The sequence below is a fragment of the Callorhinchus milii genome, unplaced genomic scaffold (genome assembly GCF_018977255.1).
Source record: "Callorhinchus milii isolate IMCB2004 unplaced genomic scaffold, IMCB_Cmil_1.0 Scaffold18, whole genome shotgun sequence".
NCBI classification, from domain to species: Eukaryota; Metazoa; Chordata; class Chondrichthyes; order Chimaeriformes; family Callorhinchidae; genus Callorhinchus; species Callorhinchus milii.
In genome coordinates this window covers 12,069,208-12,086,740 of record NW_024704759.1, presented here as the reverse complement: position 1 = coordinate 12,086,740, position 17,533 = coordinate 12,069,208, and the positions used below count along the sequence as shown (strand labels likewise).

The 17,533-nt window shown below is 40.5% G+C and overlaps 1 protein-coding gene across 1 annotated transcript in view; it reads left to right on the top strand.

The window, feature by feature from the left end:
* The window catches only part of prex1 (phosphatidylinositol-3,4,5-trisphosphate-dependent Rac exchange factor 1), a 94,959-nt gene that overhangs the window by 56,727 nt on the left and 20,699 nt on the right, over positions 1–17,533 (top strand). The window contains exons 17-23 of the mRNA XM_007911416.2: positions 3,489–3,581; positions 5,753–5,901; positions 8,639–8,724; positions 12,421–12,548; positions 13,037–13,208; positions 15,566–15,732; positions 16,357–16,518. Coding sequence (XP_007909607.1) covers positions 3,489–3,581; positions 5,753–5,901; positions 8,639–8,724; positions 12,421–12,548; positions 13,037–13,208; positions 15,566–15,732; positions 16,357–16,518 — 957 coding nt within the window. The remainder of the gene's footprint in view (positions 1–3,488; positions 3,582–5,752; positions 5,902–8,638; positions 8,725–12,420; positions 12,549–13,036; positions 13,209–15,565; positions 15,733–16,356; positions 16,519–17,533) is intronic.

The window sequence follows — 17,533 nt, the reverse complement described above, 5'->3', positions numbered from 1 at the left end:
TCCATGTTTATTTCCAGAGTTAATGGTTTGAGAGATATTTGTTTATTCAGAGCGATGAGATCATTACATTAGACAGTTAACCATGCAAATACGTTTTTTCCTGTGAATTTACACCAATTTTGAGTTACTTTTTTTAAAAAAAGTGGGATACCATCGAATATTGCTGAGCTGATCAAAAAGTTTATAGACTGCTAAACCGGAATTCAGATCAAAGCATCTACTGTATTACATTTCTTGTTGCTTTCGTGACTTGTTGTAGTGCATTTATGTTGCAAGATCTGCCGTGCGCAATTGTCTGCCGCATTTTGCCCACAAAATATACTGTCAATTCACTTTACAGTATATGCCACAAAGCGCTTTGAGAGATCTCAAAGACATGATAAGGCTCTATATCGAATGCAAGGGTTATTATTAAGATTGGTTGAAACACTTTGGGACTGTTGCTGATTTCATTTGGGTGAATTTATTCTGCGGGGCAGGAAGTAAAACACTAGCAGCAGCATCGAAACTTCATGCATTAGACAGCAATATTCTGATCGTCAAAAGTCTCAGGTTAGACTTCCCAGTAAGTGCTGAGTTAGCTATTCACAGCTGAGATGGCAGGAGAGAGCTACACTTGGTCTCAAATGCTTTTGAGATTAGGAGCAGATTAGTGGGAGATTAGGAGGTTTTTTTTGCACAGATCTTTGTTAGGATGAGAATGCCCAGTCAAATGTGCTGGCTGAGTCACAATCAATGTTATCAATCAAAAATCAACACAAGTATCTAAAAAATAATAATTTTGTAAGGGGGACAAGGCAAGTACTTGGGACTGAACAGATTGTTCTCTCAAAGCGCCAGCACAGAAATGATAGGCTGAATGGCCTTCTTCTGTGCTGTATATTTCTGTGGTTCTATGGGCTATGAATATCTATCATTGTTCAATAAAATCATTCGCTCGTCAATGATTCCAACTGCAACGGACATGTGTGCAGGAAGGAATCAGACCCACCAAGGGTCACCAGGCCAAATGTGTACACTGACCCACAGGAACTACGCTCCATTGCAATTTACTACCAAAGCAGAACAGGGAAATCTTGTTAAGAAATATCACGCATTAGGAGTCCTTGGAACATTTCACATCATGCAGTGCTTTTGTGTTGTTTAGAGCTAGGTTGGTTGTCTTATCCTTATCACGAGCAGTCTGCTTTGTGTCACTGATTTTTGCAATATTTTGAGCATTGAGTACAAATTCTTGTGGTGCAGTAATGAATAGTGTGTCGTTTTTGGAATTCTTGGTATGAACAAAAATTTGCTGCAGATGTTCATTTGTGACATCCTGGTATTGTCTTTGATTCTTATCGTCTAGTTGCAGTGGGTCTGTCATTTAAATAAAGGGCACAAAAGCTTTTCTCATTTCTTTATTCTATTGGTTTTCAATAAAATCATTCCTCCAGAGCTGAATGGGATATTTGTTCTTTTGCTTTGAAAGTGCCTACAGAAACCGAGTGTAGGTTGGGCTAATTCACTTGATGTGGTTGAAAACATTTGTGTAACTTTTTGATTCGGAAGGCTTTTTTTTTCGGAGTTGAAGGACAGGTCTGTTTGAATATTAATTGCTTTTGATTTCTTGAGTATGGAAAATACTGCTGATGTTTTGAAATGTTGCCAAGGCTGTTAGGGAGGGTTAGTTATCTATTAACAGTTTTTTGGCAGTAATGTTTCTTTTGGTGGTGCCCATTTTTTTTTCCCCCCATTGTTGCTTTGTCTTCTTTCCAAACATTATTGCACACGAAAGCCTGTTGAACCCGCAGCCTTTTCATTTTGTTTAACCTGGTGACATTTCTCTTTTGACTTCCAAAGGAAAATCATTCAGCTTCCATGATTCAGGCTTGCCAACAGGAAGGCACTTAGAACATCCTTGGTCCCAGTCTGAGCAGCGATCATTTATTTTTCGACCAAATACTTGTTGCGAATGAACCGTACCAATCTTCCAGGACAAGAACAGAGCAATTTTGACGTCAGCCAGATATTGACCCGCCCCCCAACAAACGCTTGTCACAAGTTATTTATTTTATTAAGATATAATAATTTGATTACTCAATCCACGACTGTTTGTGGGAAATGCTGTGCGCAATTGGCTGCAGTGTTTCGCCCACAAAATAGACAGTCAATTCACTTTGCAGTATAAGGCGCTATTCCAAATGCAAAGATTATTATTATTATATGCAGCAATAGCGCATCTCTTTAAGTGAGGGCTTGTGCCACATGTGCCTCAGTGATTGACGCCTCTTAATATAAAATAAATTGCTATCTCTATCTAAAACGCTACAGACTATGATGCAGGCATCTTTTTTTTCTAAATCTATGTACTTGCCCGTTAGTGAAGCTTCTAAGTGCTACTTTAAAACAAAAATAGAATATGTTTGTACTTGACTTTTCACCTAGAAATGTCGGTTCTGGAGCACTGGAAGGTCAATCACTGCGGAGTTCACGCTCTTCAGCTTGTTGTGAATCGAGACACAAGCTCGATCCTATTCCTTTGCCGCGCTCGCTCGCAATGATTGATCTGTGGAAGAAAATTAGTGAAGCACTGGCTCTGGTGTAGCGTAGATTGAAAATTGGCTGATGTTGAGGGCTCTGACGGTGAACCTTCGACCCCGGGGTTCAGAAGTGTCTGTGCGCATTCCTCCACCTCGCTAATCGCAGGGCAACGATTTTACCTTATGAACGGAAAAGTGTTTACAGTTTGGTTTATTGGGCACCGCAGAGGACTGAAGATTGAAGAGCACCAATTCTGCATATCCTCCTCAGAAGCCATCAACAGCCTCTCAAGGTTGAAGTGCTGTAATTTTCACAGCACGGCACACTCTCAGCACTTGGTTGTGTGCCAGTGATGAAACATATCAGGAAACCATTTTGCCAGGCTTGCACAGGCTATAACTCTTACTTGTGAAGAGAGTTGCTTAATACTGTCTGAATCAATGTCATGGTATATTGTGCACCGTTCTTTGATGATGATGATAATAATCCTTGCAATTGATATAGCACCTTATGGCTTTAGACGTCTCAAAGCACTTCACAGAATATACTGTAAAGTAAATTGACTGTATATTTTGTGGGCGAAACGCGGCAGCCAATTGCGCACAGCAGCGTCCCACAAACAGTCACGGATTGAAGTGACCACTTTATTATTTTTTTAAGGAATTATTACCCCCAGGAAAGCGATCCGCCAATCGACTAACAGTCGACTAACTTTGATGAACTTTTTTTTAATTTAAACAAATTGGAGTCCCTTTGAGTCATGAGTTAGGCATTTATTCCCCACATCCCCAATTTATCTTTCGTAGGATTAATATGAGAAGTGATGTAGACCAGAGTGTGTGATACACGCAAGGGAAATGGTTTGAATAATATCCCACAGGATGTATTTGGGGTATTTTATTTGACGTACATGCTACGAAGTCAACCCATTATTTCCTTCTTGTTTTTAATTTCTCTTCCCTTAGATTCTGCCTGAAGACGAAGGATATGGATTTGAAATTGAGGAAAAAAACAAAGCCATTGTGGTGAAATCTGTACAAAGTGGCTCTTATGCTGAGGTAGGTTCTTCACTGTGTAAAAAAAAAGCTTACGTTTGAAGGTTAAACGGAAGAGTTTCAGACGCCTCGGGTTACTGTGTACGGTGAGGAAAATTAAAAAAGAGTTTTATGATATTGGCTTGCACACCTTGGCTAAGGGAAGAGGAGAAGAGTGCAGTAAAAGCTCTTGCTGTCTAAAGGAACCTTCAGACTCGCAGGTGTATCTACAGAGCATCATAATCAATATTAGACAAGCTTTCAGATATCCTACTTTATGGATTAAATGTGCTAATGTACTTTGAGTGCCTTCATCGCTCAAAAGCATTTCATGGTTAAAGAGCAGAACATTGTCCAGTTTTAAATCGGGTTTAAATGCTCCGGAACCCTACCCTGCGTGAAGGCTGCTATATAAATGCAAGTTGTTGTTGTTGGTACAGTCCTGTGCTCTTCAAAGCAGTGTATGGATATTTCAGATATTTAAGCCATTTCACTGTTAAAGCTAATTCCTAAGTCCCGATACCAGTGTTTCTACACTAATGCACAGAAATAAACATTTTACAAAGAACAGAATGTTTTAATGATGGTCTGTATTATGTGCTGTTTCTCCTTTTTGCTTTCCCTGGAAGTTATGTGGTGCAGGTACACGCTCGATATTGTAGCTGGGGAGTAGGGATTCCTCCCCACAGTGTAAACTGGACCTGATTCTCATTCCAGCAAGTACACCAGAGATAGCCAGTTCTGTTTGCACTTCCCCCGAAACACTCTGCAACACGAATGTGCTATAAGAAAGGGAACACAATGTGGAGTTGCTCATTTCATCTAAATAACAAAGTTGCACCTGAGAACCCACTTGGTTCATGACACTGTCCCACACACCAATACCATGAAGATTACCTGTCATTCACACTTAACTGGTGTGAACGGCCTGTGACTAATGGCAGAGATATATTGCAGGAGACTGGTTGAAAGCCGGTTGGAAATCAGTTTGCACGCCTGCAGTGGTTTTTTTTTCATTTTCATTTTGACTTTTCATTTTCTCATAGTTCCCTAGAAACGTTTTTCGAAACTGAGTTCCAGATCATGTCATGAATGAACTGTGGCCACAACTCTGTATGTTTATTCCCATCCGAATTAGGACCTTTTAGACATTTCATTACACATTGCAGGAGGTTTGATTCTGCGGATGACTGAAAGCGCGTTTATTTCAAATGGCTTCTTCTAACTCCCAGTTAATTTGGTGGTTGCTTTTCAAAATGTTTCAGGAACATAAAATTCTCCATCCAGCAGACTGTACCTTGCTTAGGAACTAGCATACTTGTATTTCTAGAATGGTTTGTGGTATAACGGAAGATAGCGGTACTATATTTGCTGTTTACCAGTATCACGTACACCTGAGATGTTCCCAATCGCTCTTTGACAAGAATGTGTCATTGTAACTTGTATTTCCTGGGATTAGCCTGTTTAATTGAGATTCCCATTGAAAACTCTCATAAAGGCTTCTCTGTGAAGCACCATCGCATTTAACATAGTGGATAGTCCAGCGACTGTATTAAGTAGAAAAACACTCACTGTGCAGGAGTGCAGGTGCTTTTGCTAATGAATGTTTTGCTCATTAAAAATAACTTTGCGCGACGTTAAGGATTATTTAAGTGCCTCGCCTGTCGCAATGGAGAAAGTGTTGAGTATTGTTAGCGGGAGGCTGGAATGCTAAGCACAGATTGCCTGCTTGATAATAAATGATGAATCACTTAAGGATGCTGGGCACATTATCATGCATTATCATGCAATGGGGTTGTTGTGTAAAATCTGAGCAGATGTGCCTGATGAAAGCCAGGATATTGGTTATTCAGGAACAGAAGAAAGGAAGCAAATTTAATTAAAAGTACATGTTTGCTGGACAAATTTTTCCATATTGATGTGTCGCAGGATTTCAAATAGAAAGGTTTGTGTTGAGTTACCACACGGGCCTTGTTTATCTTGTAATTTGGCACCAATTTGCAGTGGTTCGAGCCACGCGTCACTAGTTTTATCTTTCATCTCTTTCCCTTATTGCTCTCAAAATCTGAATTTATTTAAATAACTGCAATTTCTGAGTATTTTGTCAGGGCCATGAACTGTGAGGAATTGAGTCAGTGACTCACGTTTACCTGTTTAACAAAGGACTTGACTTCTGCTATTATTTCTATCTGCAGATTGCAGGTCTTCAGGTAGGAAGGAAGATCTACTCCATCAACGAGGACCTGGTTTTCCTTCGACCGTTCCTGGAAGTGGAGATTATTTTGAACCAGTTTCATTGCAGTCGGAGGTCACTGAGGGTGCTGGTTGGAACCAAATCCAAAGAGTGAGTCAGATTTGCTTGCTCTCCTCTCGTGATCCAATACAAGAAGACAAATACAAATCTTTCAGAACTTCAGTAGTTACTTAATCATGCGGTACCTATTTCAAAACAAAGTGTGGATTATTTAAAGATTAATCAACATGGCTATTTAATCCACCCTGCCTCTTCCCCAATCCCTTTGTCCTCTTGAATAATCAAGAATTGCAAATATTTTGGCCTACGGCTTTCTAGGTCAGTAGTGCTCCAACTGCACGTGCCCCTTGCTGCAATATTCCTGAACCTTCATAGAGCACCTCAATTATACTGGTATGACATTCCCACTTTTCCTCATTCAACGTCCTTTTCTCCTGAATGGAACCAGTAATTTAGTGCTGCTAATTTGACTTAAGTTTTTTCACCTATGAGTGAAAACATTCACTTGACCACTTGCATTGTGTTCCTAGTCAAATCTAATCTATATAGATCTGATTCCAAGTATGACCCAAATTCTGCTACCTGTCATTTCTGTTACAAACCAGATAATATGCAGCACTATAACTGAACATGTTGCAGTGTGGTTTATATTGCCTGTTTCTCCAGAGCATTTTTGGGGGAAACTCAATGCTCATTCCCCTTGATGCCCAATTTGTAACAGCTTGATTAGTTTCCTTCAGCCTGAATATGAAACGGAGAGTTGCTAAGGGATGTTTCGTAACCACAATTCGACGGGTCTCTCGGCTGTTAAATATGTGACTGTCGAATGGTACTGTTGCTTGCATCTCATGCATGGCAAGGTGCCAGGGATTCTGAAGAAAATGTACGACTACAGTAGTGATTTGTTAGAGATCGAGCAAAGAGAATGCTGAAACATCGTGAAGACCAATGGGACATTATTTATATCGCATGTAGGGCCTGACCTGATAACTCATGAATGACTATGGCTCTTGCCAGTTATGGTTAGTCCCGTGAGTGGAATATAATTTTATAGTGAAACCCAACAGCCCTCGCAACTCAGCCGTTTTGCATCTCGCCTCAGCTCTTGGATAAAGAGGTCAGAATTTTTGATGATGGTGCATTCCTGTCATGAGTCCAGTAGAACTGGAGCTGGAGTGAGTGCCAATTAGGTTATGGTGTGATGTGGATTCAGAATCTCCACAAATCAAAACAACATTTCCAACCCATTTTGTGAAGGAAATCAGTGGAATAATTGAACCGTGATGTAGTGTTCAACAAAAAAATGTTGTGGCCCAGAATTCGGATTGCTTATTGAAAAACACTGGTTTTAATGAGAAACAGTAGCGCAGAAATCCCATTCTTACCAGCGAAGAGGAAACCACAGAATCAAACCATTTTATACGCTCCAAGTGCTGATATAAACCAACGAAAATACGCATACCGAGAGCTAGTTGAACTGTTCAGTGCTAGCCTGCAGGAAAGCCAGATCTGCTGCCGCCATCAGACCACATAGATTTGTAAGGAATCCACTTTTGTAGAACCTTTTTAGAGCAAGCCAAAATAATCAGACGCAAAAGAAACTTGAGTGCCTTAAATGAGCGGTAGGCATGAGGCAACAATTAACGTACACAGTAAGATTATTTGGAGTAGGGGACTGTGTCTCAAACTTCCGCATCATACTCGCACGGTCATTGCATATATCAATGTTCACAATGTTCTGGGTTTATTAACTTGGCGCAAACCTTTCTTTCAATCCATTTAGCCCGATAAAGACAGAATTCCTGAAAATTGGTGAAAATAAATGTAAAAATCCTTCGTCCAAACATGTTTTCATTGGTATTTTTTTTAAAAATGCAGCAAATTCACAATTACAAATGGGTTTGCATGAAGGCCACATTAAGCTGACACACACAGTGCAGTGCTTGGAGGGGAATTGCTGTATTATTAGTGGCACTTGTATCAATAATAATAATAATAATCCTTGCGTTTGACAATCCTTGTGTTTGAGACTTTAAACTGAGGTCCTGTGTCTGTACAGGTGGACATGAAAGATCCTACGGTATTATTTGAAAAGAGAAGCGAGTTTCACTGGGTGTCCTGGCCAACAATCCCCCAGATTTAACGAAAAAACTGTTCATTCATGGCTGTTTACGGGACATTGCTATATGCAAGATTGTCTGTTAAGTTCAAATTACACAGTATTATGAATTCCATAAATTTACAGTGACTACACTTACCGAAACCCCTGAAGTGCTTTGGGATGTTTCAACATAAGGTACAATATCAGATGCCAAGGAATATTATTGTTGTAAATTGTCATGTGATTTTAATCTCTTGATGGCTTCACCTGCCTGTGGCTGTTGCAAAAGGGTTCAATCCAACTTATAAGACACACATTGTTGGTATTCAAAGCTTTGTTTTTGTACATTGGTGCTTTCAATGTGGCTGGGGACTGAGATGTCCTGATGCATTTAAAGGCACTGAACTTACAGTCCTCAACTAGTGTGACTTAGGTTTGTGTGAAATCCATCTTGCGAGAAGCCTCCGATTCCACATTTTAATGAGTTGCTACTTACAGCCCAGATTCTCCGATTTATATTACCCTGCAAAGTTTTGTTAGGTTTCTCATGGTAGCTGAAGGGAATGGCTGATTCCTGGCATTCATAAACACAGAGGGTTGGCCTTGTGATGACTGTACATACCTAGGGTTATGGCAGACTTGGGAATGTTCTACAAATGCCTGTTCCTGGTGAGCAGAAAGCTGAGCGCAGCTGTGCACTATTTATGTTTTGTGTTTTCAATGCAGGATAATCAAGATACCCGACTCCTCGGAAGGGCTGAGCTTCCAGATCCGTGGGACTGCTCCACCCTATGTTCACGCGGTTCTGAAAGGTAAGGTTCTCTTGTCAAGCTTTGTTCCGTCCAAAGCTTTGAAATGTTCGCACAGCACTCGTCTTGCGTTTATTTCATTTATATTTCTCAGAGAAGCACGGAGATGATGCAGGACGAGCTCATTTATTATCACAAAGTAGTTGGGGGATCAATAGTCATAATAATAATAATTCTTGCATTTGACAATCCTTGCATTTGATAAAGCACCTTATTATGCCATCGAGACGTCTCAAAGCGCCTCACTGAACATATTGTAAAGGCTGTGTGTTTTGTGGGCGAAATATAGGTTAGCTTGTGCATAGTCACTTCTCCACAGTCCAGTACATCCTGCAAGGCAATTTGAGACGTCCTCATGACGTAAAAGGCGCTATATCCAATGCTAGGATTATTCTTTTGCTTTTGGGGGTTTGAGGCTTGAGAGCTCAGTTCATCCTGAACAAAGTAAACGCACTGAAATATTGCAGTCACAAGTAAACATTTTAAGGATTTCTGAAACCTCTTCCTTATGTGGCCCGTCAACGTATTCTGCCAGAACACAGGCACCTTTCACTGAAATAAAATCCAGAATGCCCCCTCGCTCACCTGCTTACAATTATAGCATTTCCACACGAGTTCAAACTTATTTTGGTTCAAAGAGAGTGAAATTGTAGGTCGTCGTACCTCTCTCCCATTTAAAGTCACGATTACTGTAATTACGGGACTTGTCAAAAGTGTGGTTCTCAAAGCAAGGTAATTAAAGATATACTTTAAAAAAAGGACTTGATTTAGAGGCCGTTTACACAAGTGGTAACCAGCCCGCACAGGTTTGGGATGCAGTGGCAGTCACAACCATCACCGCATTCCTCTTTAAATTTCAGCTGAGTTGTATTTTGAGTCGCTCGTTTCAATAATAACAACACCGATTTGGTCTGTAACACAATCCACTCGAAGGAATAGGAGCTAGATTTGGGTGGTGCCTCAATGAATGCATCAAAAATTCATTTTCACGCAATGGTTACGAGAGCAAAGAATTCTTCACCCAGACTTGTTTAGTTTTCAAATTCCTTCCTTTTGCCTATGATTTGGGTTCCGCCCACAAAATATTCGGTCGATTCACTTTACAGTATATTCTGTGAAGCGCTTTAAGAATTGACTGTAAAGTGAATTGACTGTGTAATACCTCTTCACATAACAGTCCCAAATCATCAGGGCCGTAAGTGAAATGGACTGGTGTTAATTCAGTTGTGGCCTAAAGTCATTTTTTTTTTATCTGAAGATTCGGAACGGATAACACAAGCTTTTTAACTTGTATAAATTGACCGGAGAGAAAACGCAAACTGTTTCAATAGACAAAATGTTATGTTTGAATATTGATAAGTCTCGTCTCCTCTTGTTCTAACGGGGAAGCTATGCAAGAGTTTTTTTGGGGGATGGGGTTTGTTTCTGGGAGCAACAATGCTGGTATCTTTCACATTAACTGGAAAATGCACAGAAGTACTGTTGCTATCTCCTGAGAATGACTTCACCTATCTCCCATGTTAATTGGCAATATGCCAGAGGTAGTTTTTGATATTCGTCTGGGAGCAACTGTAACCAGAAGTTCCCAGGGTGATGATTTTTTACACGTGCTGGGTTCAAAGCTACATGGTGCAGCATAAGAGTTCCTTCAGTATCTCCTTCCTGAACACAATTCTTGCGATCATTCCTAAGAGGAAAGGTTTAAGCAGGAGTTGTGAGAAAGGCAAAATTGGCCTTTAGCCTTTTTTTTGTAAAAAAGCATTCTTTGCAAATGGACTGGCACTTCAGTTAAATAAGCAGCTATTCTTGCTAAAAAGGGAATAATTGTTAGATCTCTGGATACACAACTATGCTGGGTCAAGAGTATAGAAAAAGTATAGCTTCCTTACAATGTAGACCCAGAGTCCGTTTATCGATTCTCTGCTGTTGAAAAATACTACTCCCAAAAACTTAACGCCCTATAAAGTCTTTCCCATACTTACGTATGCAAGGGTACCAAAAGTTGTGATCTCTACCATATTATTTAAAAAATGTATATCAGCATTTCTTTAAGATTCAAACGTGGAGTTGTTTGAGTGCAACAATATGCTGTAATTGTTTACTTCAATGCTGTAATGTTTTGCTAAAATGTGGTATGCCGCTAGTAATGTTAAAGAAGCTTATCAAGCATTCATTTTGCTTCTTAAACCATTTGCACAATGGATTGCAGCCTAAATAAACAAAATGTGTTTGAATCGTGCTGACAAATAACATTGAGTAATAATCACAGGAAGAGCTATTTATTACATAAACGTGTGAATACCGTAAATCCCAGAACTATTTGCTTACATCGTGGGCTTGATTTCTGATGGCCCGTAATTCACAGAACCAGACGGGCGGGTGATTGATTCTGATTCTCTGCTGGTCAGTCAGTGTATCCTGTCCGTATGTCTGTTTGAGGAATCTTGACTCGCTACATAAAGCTTGTTAAGAATAAAGATGCGGCAGATTTTCGCCCACAAAATACACAGTCAGTTTGCTTTGCAGTATATCCTGTGAAGTGCTTTGAGACGTCTCGAAGGCGCTATGTCAAATGCGAGGATCATCATTTTTAGGTGAAAACAATTCTTTCGAGACAATTTGCATCTTCATTGAGACCTTGAGTTCAATTGATTTGAGTCTCTGCATTTGCAGACTCTTGTTTCTTTTTGGTTTGTTGAGTTAAAGCATCTGTTCCCCATGTTTGCTTCTCTCTGTCACCCCTCTCCTAGGGGAAAAAAAAGAAAAACCTGTTATGGGACAATGAAGAACATATGGGTAGCGTTCTAAGTCATCAATCTTCCTTTGTCTCCTCAGGACTTCACACGTGCTTAGCAAGAAAGTAGTCACAAGATACAATTTACAAAATGCCAAACCAGCACGAAACAGCCCAGTTCCCTTTTTCCACACTAATCAACCTTTGTGTTCGATCTTTGTGAATGAAAATCGCTCCGTTTCCTGGAAAAAAATGGCATTTGTTGGGTCCGATGGTTCATGGCATTATTTTGTACATTTTCATTTGATTCCCGTTGATTTCACAAGCTGTGATATTTTATTTCCCCAATACTGACCCGAGATCAGGGTTAAAATGCTGAAGACAGACATGAAGAGAGAGGGTTTCACTGAAAGATAAGGTGTAGCACTCCTGCAGATTTTATGAGTGGACAATGTACATGGTTCTGTCTGTATCAATGAGATTCATATATTCCAGATCTTATCAGTTTCTCTGCGGCATTTAGCGATAGCTAAACAAATATCTGATGCAGAATAGCTACAGGGATAGGAGTCTAAGTCTGAAATGGACAAATATTTAATGGTACTTGACAATTCCTGTGACATGGAAATGGGGGTGGGGGGGATGGGAGGGGAATGTTGTATGATGTCAGGGACTCAGAGTTGAACATTAAACACGTGAGGTTGTTGGAATTATTTTTGCTGGAAATGTTTGGGGTTCGGAAAGTATCCACACAGACCTTTCCCCCAGCAGTTGGTGTGCGTGTGGTGAGGCTCTGTGCAAGGAGTAGATTTGGTTGGATATTGCTCTTACTCACCTTTCAATACATGTTAGCTTCGATTTGTAACTCAAGCAAACTCTTGGATTGCTATGTTGCATGCTTTAACTACACGCAGTTTTGTAACAAGTAATGTTTTAGGAGATGTAAGATTCCGCTATCTTTACAGGGTCGGGGGCTGCAGCAGCTGGGCTTCTTCCTGGCCAGTGTATTTCCAAGGTAAACGGCAACAATGTCAGCAAGGAGAACTACACTGCTGTCCTCGAGCACTTCAACTCTAACAGGAAAAACCTACTGGTAAGAAGCAGTCTTCCAGAATGCTGCAGCCAGCCTTGGTCGGTGTCCACCACAAGATTTACAATATAATGCAATGCAATTTACACATACATAGTCTCTCAAAGTGTTTCACACAGCTGCCTGGGCACCTGAACCGTGGGTGGGAGTGGGGGGTTGTGGGGAGCTGGAGAATGATGTGGGGCAAGGTTCGGGGAGAATAGATTAGAATAATAGTCCTTGCATTTGATATAGCACCTTATCACGTCATCAAGGCGTCTCAAAGCGTTTCACGGGATATACTTGAAAGTAGTTTGGACTGGGTATTTTTGTGGGCGAAACGTGGCAGCCAGTTTGCGCGCAGCAATGTCCCGCAAAGAGCCATGGAATGAGTGAGCAATTTTATTTGGAGGGTTTGTTGTCCAAGTCACCGGGAGACAGAGAGTCAACTCCCTTCTCTTTTCGAATTGCGTTGAACTGATATGTTCTTGTTTCATTTTGATTTTGAGCAGAAAAAAGGATCCAATCAATGGATATATAGGACGGTGGAGGACGCAGACGCAGAGGCAACACAAACAAAAGGCAAAGCAGATTGCCTTCGCCTTCTTTCCGAACTATCGGTGCATGAGAAGCGATCGACTGATCAAACTGAAGTACTCGATCACACGAGTATGCAGGAGGCTGGTACGTTGAGATTCATCAGGAACAGAATCTGTCTGTCTGGTTCATATTGATTAATTTCAAAAGAAGCATAGAAGTTTCCAATTAATTACACCTGTCTTAACGGTGACCAACACCAACGATTTCTGGATAGATAATTCCCACTGCCAAATCAGGCCCACAAAATTGAATGAATATGCAGAGAATAAAATTTGTTCATGCACTGTTTTTTACCGACCAGCCACACTGGTTGAATTTGTCAACGCTGTGATAAGTACGATCACATAACCCAATGAGTACTGGGTGTATGTGATTAATGTACAAATTAACAGTCGCTCAGGATTCCCATCTCTTTGTGCAACACTTGTGCCTCCTTTTGGCAGATCAGAGAATTGCAGTGACTGCACTGCTTTGCATTTGAAGAGCCAGACATTTGCAAGGTCTGCCCTTAAATACAGCTCACGTGTTTCTAAGGTACCCGGGGAGGGGATGAGATGTACGAGGTTTCCTGTGTGATCACAGTGAGCTGGTTGAGCCATGGTAGAATTGCAACTCTGCATATAGCTGCAGGATTACTTCTGCTAAATAACTACATTTACTAAGAAAGAAAGGAAGAACCTGCATTTTTACATTCGAGCACCTTATTACACCAAAATGTCTCTTAAGTGAATCACAGATTATTTTTGTGGGTAGAATAGGGCAGCCATTCGCACCAGCAAAGTCCCACAATTGCAATAAAATTCACGATCAATTAATATAGAGGAATGTTGGACAGGGGAACTTTCTTTTGTTTTTCTGGATAGTGTCATGCGACCTTTAGCAACAGGGGGACAGGTACCCAGTTTCACGTTTGTCCAAAAAGTGGCACCTCTTACAATGGAGCATCAACTCTGATTCAACTGAAATATTGATCTGGGACTTAAAAGTTCCTGATCTAGAGTCGAGGTTTCTTGCAATTGAGCCCAATCCAAGCTTCATTTCTAAGATGGTAACTGAGCACTTTTGGTTTGGATGCACTGTGCACCACAGAACTAGAAATAATAGATAGCCTAATCTGTGTTAAATTTTCGATTTTCGCTAACGTAATGTGCTTTCAGTGGTTTGATTAAAAGTGACTCCCAGATGAACAGTAAGAACTATCATGTACTGTACTAACTTTGCACATTGGCAATTATTTATTTCAGAATTGAAATGTCTTGTGACGCCTGAGAATTTCTGTGTTCTGCCACTTCCTCAAAATTACAATGTGTAAATCTTTCACGTGATTACAGAGCAGAGGGGGAATAAAGGACGTATTTATTCGTCAGATATCTGAAGAAAAATGGAAACTCTTAACTTTTTCATTCTTTTTAGGCAATGCTCCAAGATCTGGCCCTTAGACAGCTAATGACATTCATATCCAGTCTCCATTAGTCATTTAAATGTTAATGATCCTCTGTCCACAATGGCATAATCTCCATTTTGACATTTTATCTGTTGTTCCCGATATGTTAATGTTGGCCTTCTGTCTGTGCTGTATTTAATATACTTGTAGCAAGTGGAGAGTTAATTTTTAACCCTGTGAGCACCCCACAGTAACCCCGAAAACTCCCAAGATATTACCCTCGGTGAAAGGGTGCAATATAAATGCAAGTTGTTGAAAACTTGGGTATCAGAACCTGCACATAGATTGGTTTGGAGTAATGTGTGCTGAGAACTACCTCTTCACTTCTACTTCTTAATACTAGCCAGTAAAATCTGAAAAAAGAATGAAATTGTAGAACCCAGTTTATAGAGGGGGTGGAGGGATGTTTTTCAACGAAGTGATGGATGTCAAGGCTGGGAAATAGGAAGCACTTTCTCACCCAAACTCTTTTTACATTGTTCTCCCAAAGTGTCTCCCAAAGTCATTCCCAGGTCAGATGCACAATACATTCTATATTGTGCTTTCATCTCGGAAGGATGTCTCAAAGGGCTTCACGATGCTGGAAGGACACCAGAGCTGGGGGTGGGAGGCGAGGGAATGGAGAGGGGACAGATGACCGAACGCGCAGTCAAATAGGTACCGAGTTATGGTGTGGATCGGATACAGAATGAAGATATCCGCACACTTGGCTTGTAATATCCATCTGCTGTGATTTCAGAACCATTACCCCTATCCTGGCTCAGCTGTAGTTAAAAGAATTTCACATCTGTAACGCGAGGCCAGTGCTGGTTGGGTTAACAAACTCATTAGAAGGAAACAGCAAGCTGAACATCACTCAATGAATTAACGTAATTAGAAACTAATTGCACTGTGTACTTAAGACCAACCAGTAAATAATTGACGAGCGCTGTAAGTTGTTCTTTTAATCAAAGACTGGTATTTAACGTTTTGCCAATTGGGTATCGATCTTTTGTAGACCGGCGACCGAGCTTTGAAGGGGAGACTTCCCATGTCAGCCTGGCGGTGGACAACGTACACTTGGAGCACGGCGTGGTGTACGAGTACGTGAGCGCTGCAGGAATAAAATGCCACGTGAAGGAGAAAATGGTGGAGCCGAGGGGATGCTTCAATTTAACTGCAAAGGTACGGATTGTCCATCCAGTTAGAGCCCGTTGATTTCTTACTTGAACGCCGGGAAATTCAAAATCTGCGATCCTGAAAGATGACTGCCTTTACGTCATCACGTCTGTTGCCCGCTTATAAAAGATTGAGATGTCAACCGACTCCGCGGATAGATGGTGACTGGATTGTCGGAGATTGGATGCCAGCCCATCCATCTTGAAGTGGGCCCACCCCTCCCCTGTTTTTCCCAAAATTCCGCAAACCAATTCCTCCACTAAAAGAGGGCACGTTGGTCTCTGAGGACCGTGTTGGGAATTTGCAAGTTCTCGAAAGGAAATTAACTCAAAATCGTGTGAAATATGTCATAGAAATAGAAGATAAAGAACTAACACGATCTTTTGTTGCATTATCTTTGGTATTTTCGGAGCCAAATTGCACCTGTTATTTTCTGTAGCAAAAGAGAACTCCCAATCTGCCAACTGCACATCCCTATCCAATCTCCTAATCTGATCTAAGAATTTAATGGTTCATTCCCCACTGGTAAAGTTTATACAGTATTGTAATAAACATGTTCTATTATTGCTTATTTTGTTGTGTTGGCATTTAGCGGATCTCGTGAAGTAACCCGAATACATTCTTTGACAGATTGTAGAAGCTTTGAAGACAGACGACAGTCAGTTTGTAAAACATTGCAGAAGACTGCTTTCTTCGAGGAACTCAATCATTTCCACGTCCCAACTTGAGTTCAGGGAACAGTGTGAAATGAAACTCAAAGTAATCAATAAGAGAATCGCTAACTACTCACAGGTACTTAAAACAAAAATGTTTTGCTTGATTGCAGTGTTGCGGAGTGAACTCAAATTTACACAAGGGCTGCATTCTTTGACCTGTCAGTTAAAGATGAAGTATCCCCTTTGTGTTGACCCGTGGAAAGCAAATATTAAACACTTGAGACGTAGATTAACGTTCAATAACTGTGTAGCTGCTTGTAATGGTTTTATGTTTTAAATTTTTTGTTTGGTTGCCCTAAAGCTCATCGTGTCTGCATTTTACAATACAATAATACAGTTTGCATTTATATAATCACCTTTTGAATCAGGAGGACTTCTCAAGGAGTACTTTGAGGTCATAAATTGGTTCAAGTGTTTGTCGGATGATTCCATTATGACGATGATATAAGTGCTTATAAAATGGGAATATCCTGTTTCACAGGGAAGCTCAAATCCTATGTCAAGAAGTTTGTGCCCCAGCATATGGTTAGCATAAATAACTGTATTTTTATACATTTTAACCTTATAAAATAGCCTATAAACTGTGAAATTTACAGCAGGAGTGGAAACTGGGTAACGTCTAGGTAAAATAGATGACTTATTATCATTTGCATTTGGCAGATTGAGGTTCAAATCACTGCTGGCTATCACAGTGGCTTTACTATACTGTACATTACAATGAGTTAGCCTGTCTAGCCTGACTTCTGTGAGATATCAGTTATCCAAACAAGCAACTGAATTTTGATTGCATCTATTTGGATATCAGGCGAGTCAATCAAACCAGTTCAGTTTCATAAATGTCCTGTCATATCATTGTGCCCTAGGTTTAGTGTCTGTCCCTCTTGGCTTCTTTCTCCCTTCCCCACAGTCAGTATGTAGAGATGCGCATTGAGGTAGTGGATTGACATTGCTTGAAAAGTCAAATCAGAATTTTTTTTGTACGTTATCACATTAAACGATTCGTTTTCTGTGAAATGCCAGTTGTCTGATGTACTGTATAGGACTTCCCAAAAGCAAGAGCATTGGGTGCACTTCTTCACAAGATTGGTTTG